We start from the raw sequence: 12914 nt of genomic DNA, 5'->3' as shown, positions 1-12914 counted from the left end.
GCGCGTGAAGCTGCGTACTCGAAAACAAACGCGGTTCTGTACTTTTATTTGTCGGACTTGAAGCACTGAAGTCGACTGTGAGGCTGTAAACACAATGAAACTTGCAAACGTTTCTGAGTGTATGGAAAAGGAACGGTAGACGATTTCCTTGGTCGGTATCGGTGAGAAACGACCGATACCCAAAGTCTCCCCCACCTTGCCCTAAAGTAGAACATTCGGAGTGTCTGGGAATCGTGCAGACGGTGCAGCGTACATATGCTTACAGTATACGGACATTATACAATACAGGTACATTTGTGCTCAGGACGGAATAATCTTCCAATTTTTGACGCGGAAAAGAATTACTTGTTCTCTCTCTTTCTCTCTACTTTCCTTTCACTCCCTTCTCTCTGTTAGGAGAGCACCGCAGTAAGCTCTGGAGGCTTCGAAGTGCCGGTGAGCGTCGGACATATTCGCTCTCCTCCATCAACGAAAACTTTCATCCAGGTGTGGAAATCAGCGCGAACGGAACGAATTGGGAAGTGGACGAGCATTACGAGGAGAGTCGCGCCGGTTCGCGCGCATGGTGTGAGATGAATAGTCATCGGTAATCGGACTGCTGCATGGAAAACAGGAAAAGAAAAGGAGATAGACGCGACGAGATGGCCGCGACCTCGAGTGCGACCTTTCAGAAAATGCTGAAGGCGTTGCAAGATAATGACAATGCCAGGGGGAAGCGGGAGGCTTTGTTTTACATTACCAGGTAAAATAGTATAACATGTTTTAAGAGAGACAAGGTAGTGTAACCAGGTATCACGATGAGATCTCCACGTTCGACACACGAGGTGAACGTTGTGATCAGGATGAATGAGGCAACAATCATTCAGTTAATTATAAAAATTGTGGACATCACGTCTGATTCTGGCTGCTTACCTTTCAAAAAAACACAGTGACACAAAAATGTCATTCTACCTTTGTTGTTTATTGAATACTAAGATTCTAGAACTGTGTTCATATGTCAACCATGTTCACCATGTTTCCTAAAAGAAAAATAGCCTTTATTACGTTCATATTTTCTGCACCTTGTTTCACCTCGTGATAGTCAGAATTCAAGAGAAGAAAGGAAAATTTGCAAGAAAATTCATAGGAAAGGAAGAAGAAAAAAGTTAAAGGTTTTATTAACAATATTAATTAAAATATAAAATTAAAAAATACAAATTTTTAATATTCACTATAAATTTACTAGGAAAGATTTATCTAATTTAATCAAAAATAGAACGCAATAGCATTGCATTACTTAGAAATACATTATATATATTATGCATTTGTATTATTAAATAAAGATATTGAGAATATATTTGCATGTATGTATGTGGTAAAAAATATTGTCCTTAATCTTGCAATAAAGATCCTACATTTACTTTATAGTCACGCTAGAAAATTAGAGACCAGTGGTATTATTAAAGAAGAATGGTACAAGGATTTGTTAAGACTGATTATAGAATCATTCTTAAAGAGCGATGGAACCGATCAACCTGAGGCATTGACAGCATTCAATACCATTATGTATGAGTTTCGTGCACACTCTTTAAATCTTTTTGAATCAATGCTACAAACTAATTTAAAGATAAGGTTTGTCTAGTTAAATTTGTCATAAACATTTATATACATTATATAACATAACAAAGTTTTAATCTCTCCCTTGATTTTAGATTAATGATATTTGCACAGTTAAAGGGACTAGATGACAATGTTATTTCTGCAGCTGTTAATGATGGACAAGCTCTAAATTTTTTTAAGAGCTGCTTCATTAATGTACAGCCTACTTTAATGGAATGGTTAACACCAACAGCATGTGTGGATAACTTGCAAATGTTGATAAAGATTGAAAAACAGATTGAAGACTCAAATGAACCTAAGCCAGAGGAAGAAGTAAATTATGGTGCACTTGCTCTTTTGAGAAGATTGTACAGAATGGCTTCTATAACGTTTGATCAAAGTATTCAAAAGGTATATGCACAATTGTGTTATAAACAATGTTTGAAGTTACATTCAGGATTAGAAATGTTCGTTTTTTTTTTTTTAGTTTGACACATTACTGATGGATAAGGTTGTAACGTTGGCCTATATGGGACACAAGCACCAGCGTGGTCCTGCTTTGAAACTTTTGCAACAAGCTCTTACAACTAATTCGTCAGCTCATATTCGTAAAGAGTATCCTGATGTATGGGCACAATATAAGACTAATTTACAATCTGCATATTACAAACGCATGTTGCTATTAGTAATGGCATGTGAACTCGATTGGACTATACAATGGAATACTACTATTCAGTTCCTTGGCACAGATCTACATCGTGGTGCCAGCCTTATAAATAATTTACTGAGTGTTGAGGAAAAGGCCTTTAAGTCTACTGATCCTGTTATACGCAGGTGAAATTGCAACTCTGCAATTAAATCCTAATGATTAATTATCTATGACAAACTAATCAATTTTCTATTTTATTCCAGACAAGCTTTCCTTTCATGGAGATTGTTGATTGACAATTTTGCTTTAGATCATCAAGAACTTGCTACTACCAGAAGAATAAAATTACTTTGTATTCCATTAAATGCAAAGAATAGTAAAACAGAGTTGATTGCATTGACAAAACTAGAAGTTTGGTGGCATTTAATTGTTAAATTGTATAGAGATATTGGGAAATTTGCTAATCCCGTTATTACACAATTTTTAAATTATTGCTTTGGACCACTTGGGGATACACCACTGCTTTCTTCCAAATTTGATGTTGTTGCTTCTCCAGGCAAAAGATTTTTTAAAACAAAAGCGATTGCTGTGGATGCTTTGGGTCAATTACTTGTCGCAAAGGAAGATCTTGCTACAGTTTGCTCTCCGATGTTAGAAGAAAGACTTCCACATGCTATATCTTATGATGTGTTTCGAGAATGTTCCAAAAGCATTATTCATAGTATAGCAGAGGTCCTGCTTATTCTTGCCCAAATTACAGATAAAGAAATGAAATATCGTTTTCAGCTTGGTAAAACATTATGGACAAGTTTGATGATATATATAGGAACTGTTAAACTTACAACAAAGGTTAATTAATATATACTTAACTTTTCTATTCTTATGATATAAAGGACATGTGTATAAAATAGGAATTTTTATTATTATTTTATATATTGAATTTTACAGGACCATTTGTATAGAGATGTGATAATAGTTGTAACTGAATTGGGAAACCATATAGATAAACTCATGGTGAAGGATATAATATTTGATGTAATTTTGCCAAGTCTTAATTGCATTATCGAGAAAACTGAATTTCATGATAATGCATTGCCAGAACTGGTATTAAAATTTTTATCGCCGCCAATACTCGACGAAGTGGTGTCATGTATCTTATTCAAGTAATTTAAATTGTTATTTAATATGTTTATATGTAATGCATAATTTTATATTATGTAAAACGCTTATATATTTGTATTATAGGAATTATGACAGTAATACAATCAAGTGCCTTCTGGAGCGATGTGTTAGTTCAGAATTTTCATATTCTTCAGGTGTGCTTGGGTTTTTGGAAACAATAATGGAAAATTTGAAATCAATAAATATTGTCTCTAACAAAAAGTAAGTTTAAATAGGTTTAATAATATATTTAATTGTTTTAATTATCAATGTGTTTCAATAATATATTTAATTGTTTAATCAACAATGTTTCAGGGGTCTTAAAGAAACAATTTGCTTAGAATTATGGTCTATAATAGCAGAAATTTTGACAAAATACATAAGAAGCACTGAAATCAATGGTGAAGATACCTTTAAAATTATGAAATCAGTTTTGTCATTTCCTATATGTCTGGAAGATATTTCGCAGGTTTGTATCATTTTAAATGTTTTCTTTTAGTACTATACATTTAATTGCTGTAACTACTTTTTATATATTAATAGGTTCAGATCAATAAACCTGTAATGGTATGGAAAACTATGTACAAAGAAGTTGAATTGCATTCGGATTTAATAACTACAATGAAACCAAATGAAATTTTACTCGATACTGCAAACATGATGCGGAATTGTTTAAGTAAAAACATGAAATGTTGTATTTTTGTTGTAAACTGTTTAGACATCTTATTGAGTACAGTTAATTACGAGTTCTTGTTGAGTATGTAGAATAAGTTATAATTTTATGTAAAAATTAATTATGATGCTCAGAACATGATACTATATATTTTTGTATAATTTGTTTTAGCTCAAGATGAAATTCCATCCATTTTACAATTAATAATAGACATCATAACAGTTTCTGTTGATGTACACCTTCGTAACACCATAATCGCTTTGAAAGCATTAACAGCTTTACTTAGTACCGTATATGGACATAATGTGCAAAGAATAGTGTCATATCTGTATAGTTGTAAATCAGTGATGGAACTTATACTTTCATCGAAAATAGTGCTCTTAGTTAATGAAGTACGACATTAATATTTTTTACTAAACATTTGATTTTTATATTATCTGGTTATTTATTTCTGACAATTTTATTTGTAGGTTGTAGTCACATGGGAAAGCGTTGTTAGTATTTTCAAAGGACTTAAAAAGTTAGATCATGAATTCTTATTGTCGTACAAAAACGCAATTGGAATAGCCTTGAATCATACTAATTTCAAGATAAAACATGCAACACTATCTATTTTTGAAATTAGAGACCACTTGGACAGTGCCGCTAAATGTGTTTTAGATGAAATAAAAACACTAAATGAAAAACGTTATAGACTGATACTACCAAAGACTGATACGAAGCAAAAGACACAGACAGGAAAAACAAAGGAGATGCACATAGCTGGGAGTTTTTTGAATAGAAAGTCAGTTATTACAAAATCAGTATCCAATAAATCACCTGAAAAGAGTGATAAAAATACGCCTGTAGTACCTGAACCTGACTCGCAAGTAAATAATATTTTTTATTTTACATTATAAATGTTCTTATATTTATTTAGCTAATATTTTTTATATTTTCAAATTTGTTATAGGATTATGTGTACATACAAACAGATCTAAAGTTTGATGTTAATCGCTTGACTGAGCATCAAAAAGAAAGTTTGAAGAGGAAAAGGGATGATATACCGGCATTATATAACGATCTTTCTCAATCATCTTCGCAAAATTCTCAAAACTTGCAACAATGGTTTGATATCAAAGCCAAAGAAATTAATGAAATTGATAAAGTCAATAATAAAAAGACCGACTCTACAATGCAAAAACCCAATGATAATGATGCTAACAAGGAAAACAAGGTTACAACTAAAGAAGTAGAACTTCCTAATACAACAGACGAAAGAGTTGATAATATTTGTAGTAACGAGTTGGACGGAAATATTAAAAAAAATACTGTTGATGAAAATACTGAGCAAAACGAAAATGTAACGAAAAAATTAAAAACCGACGAATCTAACGAAAAGCAGAATACATTAAAACAAACGAATTTGTCTTCACACATAGCATCTACCAATGAAAAAAATACTACATCAAAAGTAGACGAAGATGGAGATGCTACAATGGCAATAGTATCTGTTACAAAAAAGTTGAATTCTGAATCTCGGAATGAGTTTCCCGAAGATGATAAAATGCATGAACAATCATCTCTGACGTCAGACAATACTAAACGACAAAATCGTAATAGTACAACAAAATCGACTTCGTTAAAAAACGATGAAACTACTGAAACTCAAAAAGATGCAAGTATAACAAATATACAAAGAACAAGAGTGAAAACTACTCAAGGGAAACTTGATACAAATAGAAAACAGAAGTCAGATGATAACATTGATATTAAGGAAAATGTTAATGAAAATAAAAAAGGCATTAAACGTAAATTTGTGGCGGATACTGAATCAGATACTGGAAATGTTCAACGTAGGAAACGAAAATTAATTATATCTAAAAACGATTATGATGGTGAATCATCGAGAAGTAATGACATTTTTCCAAACATAAAAATGGATAATGTGAGTCAACGTGTGAAAAACGAAATATCTCGTTTAAAGATCGATATGGTATTTGACTGTCATGCAATAAATCGCCGTCGAGTCAAACATTCAAATGAAGGTAAAACATTAGGATTAAGGAAATATAGCACACCTGATAATAAGAACTTCAAGTTGAAATCCGTGGATGCAAAATCTGCGGACGGATCAAAGAGATCTCCAAAAACGCCAGAAAAAAATACAAAAAATATAGATGATCAAGTTGTCAAGAGACGAGGTAGACGAAGCAAACAAGAGCTTAATAAAAATGATTTGGCCATTAATAAAAATATTAATATAGAAGTTAACAAAGACATTAATAAAGACGTTAATAAAGACAAGGATGTTAACAAGTCTAATGATATTGTTAATAAGGTACCTGAATTGAAAAATACTGACACAGGTGTGTCTTGTTATGTTTCGACATCCAGTCAAATTAATATTAGTGAAACTAAGAAACATGATATTAGTGAAAATGAAAAACGTAAAAATAATTTAAAATGTAATTCAGATGTGAGTCATGCGAAACTTATTGAATCTAGTGAACAGAGTCAAGATGAAATCGAAGATGTTATCGAGAGTTCGCAAGCTCCTGACATTAGCGTAAAATTAGATAAAATATATGGCGAAAAACAGTGTTTTATCAGGATTGATAAAATGACAAATGTTCACGCTGCTAAAATTTCTGATACGATTGTTGATAAAAATTATGTACCTGAATCAGTTCCCATGGATTGCGGTGACAATGATATATCTGATGCAGGTGAAAAATTAGAGGAAGCTAATCCTGACAGTAAGAGGGAGACGAAAAACAAAGAAAACATAAATAGCATAGATGAAGACTTGATTGAAAAAACTGATAATTCTAATACAAAGAGTTTAATTTTAGAAGATCAGAAAACAATCGACAACTCATCATCGATTAAATCCACGAGTATAATTACCTTTTCTTCGCCAAGAAGCAATAGCAAAATATTTTCTAAGCCGAAACCTTTCACAGGACGTGCTGCTCATATGCTGGGTTTAGTTACGAATCAGGTGCGACTCGAGAGTGATAATCCTACTGTATTAGAGGATGAATCGTCCATAAAGAAATTAAAAATGAAAGACACAGAGAATGAAACATCAACAAATAAAAAGATATCAGTGATTAAAGAAATAGATAAAATAGGTGGGCCTTCTGGTAGTCGGCAAGAAAAGATTTTCAGCAATATGAGATCGACTGATTACTCCGCATCTTTATCAACACACACGTTCACTACTTTGAAAAACGATGGAGAAAAGCTTTCATTTAAATTGAACGCACCAGACTGTTTATCGACGGAAAATTTAGGTGATAAAGAAAATGAAAGGAATGTATCTCTATTGCGTGAAAAGGAGGATTTACCAATACTGGAATGGTCAAGCGCTAATCCACCTTCTTTAACCGCATCGCCGAGTGCTAGTATTCTTAAACGTAATCGGTCAAGCCTACCAGATTCTAAATCTGGTCAAGAATCAGATTCAGATATTTCAACTTTTAAGGTATTTTTTGTACAGTTTACATTATTATACATTGTATTTTGTAAAGAGTAAACTAAATTAAAGATTGTTTTTATCTCATATTTCATCTTTATTTTGTATCTTATATTTTAACTTTTTATTAAAATTATAGATTTATAAAATATATTTGGATATTTTTTTAGTTACAGCGAAAGCGAGTTAGTTTTGCAGATCCACCGGTGTCAAAAGAAATGGGCTACGAGATCACTACTGTGCAAAAGACGATTAAATATTCCATGACACGTAGTCCCACGTCGAAAAAGGATTCCCCGATTAAGTTCAAGCAAACCAAACATAAACTTGTACCACTTGATATAGAGAAAATAAATGAAGATGATATGCAGGATGAAAACAGCACTGAAAGTGTGGAGGTCGAGAAACAGGATGAATCACTGACAAAAATATCTGAAATGTATTCAGAAGCTATGGGTATTGATGAGCAAATATCTGATAATTCTCTAGGAAGTAGTAATATTATTGAAACGAGTTCCTGTGCGAAAATCGATGTTATCAAAGAATTAGAACTAGCGCGGAAAATTGAGATTACGGACCCAATTATCTCAGAAAATCAACGATCTTTATTGTCTGAAAATTCTGATAATACTTCGCCAATAGATGGCGGAACGGAAGATACTGAAACGCAGCAAGATATTTTTGACGTGATAGGTGCAAAGATTGATGTCATGATAAATGATCAGACGAATAACGATCAGACGAGTAACGACATAAATACGATCATCCAGAATAAATCGGTAGATTCTATCAAACTGAATGTAACTAATGACTCTGTGATAGAGGCTTTACCCATCAAAGGTGATAATCCGATAAATATGGAGGACACTGTAGACGTCCAGAATATTACCGAATTAAATTCCACTGTAAATGCAGACGAGATATTCTGTGAAAAACCGATACGTAGTAGTACGCAAGCGATAGAAAACGTGGCGGAACAAGATACTTTATCAGTAACGGACTCCATATTTGAAAGTTTATCCTCAACACAAAACGTTCAAAACCAAGAGTCTCCCAATAATGTAGAACTTGATCCTGAATTTTTGGATTCCACACATTCGATCTATCCAACACTATCATCATGCATGGAACCTATTGACACTATCATAGAACGATTGACTTATCCTCTTTGGAAGAATAATCTAATTACATACTTTTCGAATAGAAATATGCATACAATTGGTGATTTTGCTCGGTTATCAGAACGCGAAGTTGACAGAATACCTGTGAAAGGTAAACCAAAAACTGAATTTGTGAAGAAAGTATTGGAGAAGTTTGAAAGTATGTATAAGCTGCAAATAGAACCTTCCAATAATAAATCAAATGAAGTGGAGCAATTGCCTAATAAGGCGATGGACAAAGAGCCAACTGTACTAATCGCTGCGGTATCTGATGGTGAAACAGGATCTGCGATAATTAACAATGACTCCTTAATTTGTAGTACGCTACTTCAGCCCACCGAGGATATCTTGGATAATCTATCAAGAGAGGATTCTACAGAAGATTCGGATAAAACGGAGTCGATCACTAGTGATATGGATATTTCACTGGAATCTGTGGTTCCAGATAATCCTGATTTGTCAGTCTTAGATACTTTTAAGAAGGATGAACAAACAAACGCAAAGATACCCATTAATGCTGAAATTTCAAAGCTTGAAACGTTTATAGGTAATACCGAATCTGTGCTCATTCCTTCATCATCCACTGAAAGCATGTACGTCATATTTTACATTCTTATTTTATAAATATTATAAGACATAACATTTTAGAAAATGGACAATTTAAAATATAAAAAATTATTATATTTCTTTAAGTGGAATTACGAGTCAAGTAGCATCATCTTCAAATGTTAGCTTGGACACACCAAAAGATTCTACCGTATCTTCAAGTGCAGTTAACGAACTTTTAATCACACATTCTTCCATTGGTACCAGTACCGACGAAGTCGGTTCCACTACGTCGACTATTCAAAAATCTACGAAATCTGTTGCATCTCAAATGACGCTTGCAGAATTGCTGGACGAAATCGACTTAAATCAGGTGATGAAAAGTGCAGTTAGAAGATGCAGTCCCGAAGCAATTCTTCTGCAATATAAGGTAAATTTTATTTTTCCCATATTGATTGTACCAATTGTTCATCAAATAAACAGTAAATTAACTTCCAGGTGAAGATGGCACATTTAAAGGAGGGAGAACTGTTGAAGGAAACGCTCAAAATACTCGGCTTGCAGAATAAACAACAAGTCAATGAAGCATCGTTAAAAGCAGCCTGTCGTGCGTGTGGCGTTAATAAAGTCCTTCTTAAATTGCCTGATATTTTTAGTCATGACGAACAATTTTTTGATAAAGTGCTTAAGGTATATAACAAGAAGCTTAATCTAGCCGAGGGTCTGAACAATTTAGACTTTGATCAATTAAAAAGCGCAATTTATCAAAAATGCAAGTCGTTCCAAATTATTGAAATACTGTTGGAGAAGCTGAAGCAGGAGGAACAAGAAGGTATCAAGCGATCCATGCCAGAATCGAGTTTGAATGCTATGTTACAAAGTTTGCCGATGGACGTGATCATTAGTCATACTGTAGCGAATGAAGAACTTATTCCTGCGTCAGTAGTTCTCGACATTGCTTTACAGAACAACAGCTCAGAAAATATAGCGAAAGCGCTAAAACAATCTCCCGTTATGACTAAACACGTTCTAGACGAACTGTGGACATCCCAATTCACAATCTCGCATATCGAAAATGATGACTTACCCAAAGAAAGTCTACTCAATATTTTTAAGAGCATATGCTCTAAATTAACTGCGCAAGAATTGCTAAATACGTACCATGAGGCTATGGCGAATAAGCTTACCGAACTGAAGAATACAAAGGATCTTAGAGATGAGAAAGAATAAATTGAAATCAACAGATATTCCAGTTTTAGTGTTAGTATCAAATAATATACTAATGTTTGTACAAATATTAATGCTTCTCATCCAGAAACTATACATGTAATTTTTATGCATATCTATTTATTTTATTTCTAAGACTCGTCACTCGAGTCTAAAACTGATTTTTATTTGTGTAAACCACATAATATGGCTTGTCTGTGTCAATTTCTGTTTTATATCTTGTTATTATTGACTAATTTAATTGCTTTTACTTGCAAATATTTATCGATTTTATTATATGCACATTATATAACTTGTATTTTGATTGTAGCATATGTACATTACATATTGTATTATATCTCATAGTATCAAGTTATTTATTTTATTGCGTATAATTCTTACGATCAGGATAGAGGAGAGATATGTCATTAAATAAAACCGATTTGCTTATTTAGATTAGTCAATAAAATTATTTTAAAAAATTATATATATTTTTTAAGCCAGAGAAAATTTAGTTTTCTTGAATGCAAAAAATGCTTAATATTTAATATAATATTTTAATATTAATAATAATGTTAGGATGGTTTACTTTTTTTATCTATTTTATATTTTTTATATATCTTTTTATTGATTCTATTTTTTTTATTTCAGATTGCATTTCTTAGGCACAAGTAACATCTTTTTTAAGGAAAAAATTTGCCATTTCCAAGGATTGTAATACATTCAGTTGCATCATTTTTCATGAAAGATCTTTTCAGAATTTTAAATTATGTTATATAAAACAAGTAATGAACATCAGATATTTGCCAATTGATAATACGAGAGTTAAAAACTATTTTTGAATTAATTGTACTATAACTGCAGTACAACTTGTGTACATATACATATACATATACTTGCATTTAAAGATTTTTCGTTACTTTAATTAGATAAAGAAAGGGAGAAAGATCTGCTTAAAATGTAAGGAAGTGAATATAAAAAAAATAATATTCAGACATTTCCATTTTTTTTAAGTTTCTATTCCACAGTTACTTATATCAATACACTAATGGCAGTACAACTTCTTAATTTGTGGACTGTTAAGTGACTATAATTCATTTTTTAAAACATTTTTGTCAGCTTGCTAAAAGTGTAGCCATTATCTTAAATAATGTATGATACCACATGGTTCCTAAATTAATATAGTTATTGCCATTCTTACATGTAAGTATTCTATAAAACCAAATGTGTAATTATCAGTAATTATTTATTCTTTAGACAATATATATTTTCTCGTCTGAGTTATGAAATATATGAAAAATTTATATATATAGCATATTCTTTTTTATTATTACTACGGTAAATATTTCCGTTGTTTTTGTATGTGTCATAGGAAAAAAGTTATTTGCTTGAAAAGAGTAAGTTGTGATTAACGAAATCTTTTCACACAATTAATAAAAGGACGTTCTATATCCTATAGAAATATCAGAAACGTCTTATTTAATGCATTTCACGTTGCTGCATTAATTTACATTACATTAGATTCTGTACACTTAATAGATATAATTTATATCTTTAGCAAACAATTATTGATAAATTTAAAAAAAGATTTTTTACAATGTAATAATTCTATAAAAATAATGTATTTCGTGAGATCGAGTTTAGTTTTAACGCTTACTTTAATTTTAAAATAATTAAAATAACTTTAATAGCTATAGATGATTAGTTAATCAATTTTTAAATCTTATATACTTTGTAAATATACATGTGTGTATGTATATCATTTATATTGATAAACGATCAATATATTCACTGATTAACATGCTTATGTGCGTTATCATTATACCTAATACACAAGCTTGGCAGATATCGAAGAAGTTTGTCAATAATTTATACAAGAGCATTGATAAAGTGAAATATATTGATTAATTAGCTTGAGGATAAAATATGATATCTTGTAGTATTAACTATATCTGTGATTGAAAATACACGCAGTTCTAATGATTAATTCTAACAATTATACGATCTGTTAATCGATAAATTAATATGAATGACAAATGTATTTTTCACTTCTTTGATTTTCATTATTGCAGTAACAGAAAACATAGAATGTAAGTATGTTAATAGTAAAGGAATGTAAATGTGTGTGCTATAATAATAAAATAATATTTTATACAAATTAAGTTAGAAAAGATTTTTCTTGTTTATTTTGCACTTAATATTTTAAATAAAAATGCACAAAGAAAATATTTTACGAAATGATTAAGTAACACAGTTTATGATTTATTTTTTAATATAACGCTTCAAACGATTTTATTTTATATTACATTTTTCGATTCAATAATGTCAGTTTAATATTGATTTAATAAGCATGATTAAAATCTTGCAAATATGGCGAAAAATATCTTACATGTAAAGTGATATTTTTTGCAATAAATTCTTTGCAGTGTTAGGTATCACATACATATATATATATATATATAATATAAATTATATACATAT

The 12914-nt window shown here is 31.3% G+C and overlaps 1 protein-coding gene across 1 annotated transcript; it reads left to right on the top strand.

Annotated features, from left to right (window-relative positions):
- The first annotated feature begins 225 nt into the window (after positions 1 to 225).
- LOC108772653 (telomere-associated protein RIF1) lies at positions 226 to 10457 on the top strand. Its single transcript, XM_018538223.1, has 16 exons — positions 226 to 288; positions 397 to 742; positions 1408 to 1611; positions 1692 to 1989; positions 2066 to 2412; positions 2491 to 3076; positions 3176 to 3390; positions 3473 to 3610; positions 3704 to 3857; positions 3932 to 4145; positions 4233 to 4453; positions 4532 to 4930; positions 5014 to 7530; positions 7692 to 9274; positions 9375 to 9657; positions 9726 to 10457. Exons 2-16 carry the CDS (start codon positions 603 to 605, stop codon positions 10455 to 10457), a joined length of 8031 nt encoding a protein of 2676 aa, XP_018393725.1. The 5' UTR covers positions 226 to 288; positions 397 to 602.
- Positions 10458 to 12914: the final 2457 nt, after the last annotated feature.

The sequence above is a fragment of the Cyphomyrmex costatus genome, unplaced genomic scaffold (assembly GCF_001594065.2).
Source record: "Cyphomyrmex costatus isolate MS0001 unplaced genomic scaffold, Ccosl1.0 scaffold193, whole genome shotgun sequence".
In the NCBI taxonomy this organism is placed as follows: Eukaryota; Metazoa; Arthropoda; class Insecta; order Hymenoptera; family Formicidae; genus Cyphomyrmex; species Cyphomyrmex costatus.
Note: the sequence above shows the minus strand (reverse complement) of the source record. Positions and strands in the feature narration are given on the sequence as shown.

Coding starts and splice junctions, on each gene's coding strand:
- LOC108772653 (XM_018538223.1), top strand. CDS start 603: ATGGAAAACAGGAAAAGAAAAGGAGATAGACGCGACGAGATGGCCGCG. Junction 3,611..3,703: donor AATATTGTCTCTAACAAAAA/GTAAGTTTAAAT, acceptor ACAATGTTTCAG/GGGTCTTAAAGAAACAATTT. Junction 9,658..9,725: donor CAATTCTTCTGCAATATAAG/GTAAATTTTATT, acceptor ATTAACTTCCAG/GTGAAGATGGCACATTTAAA.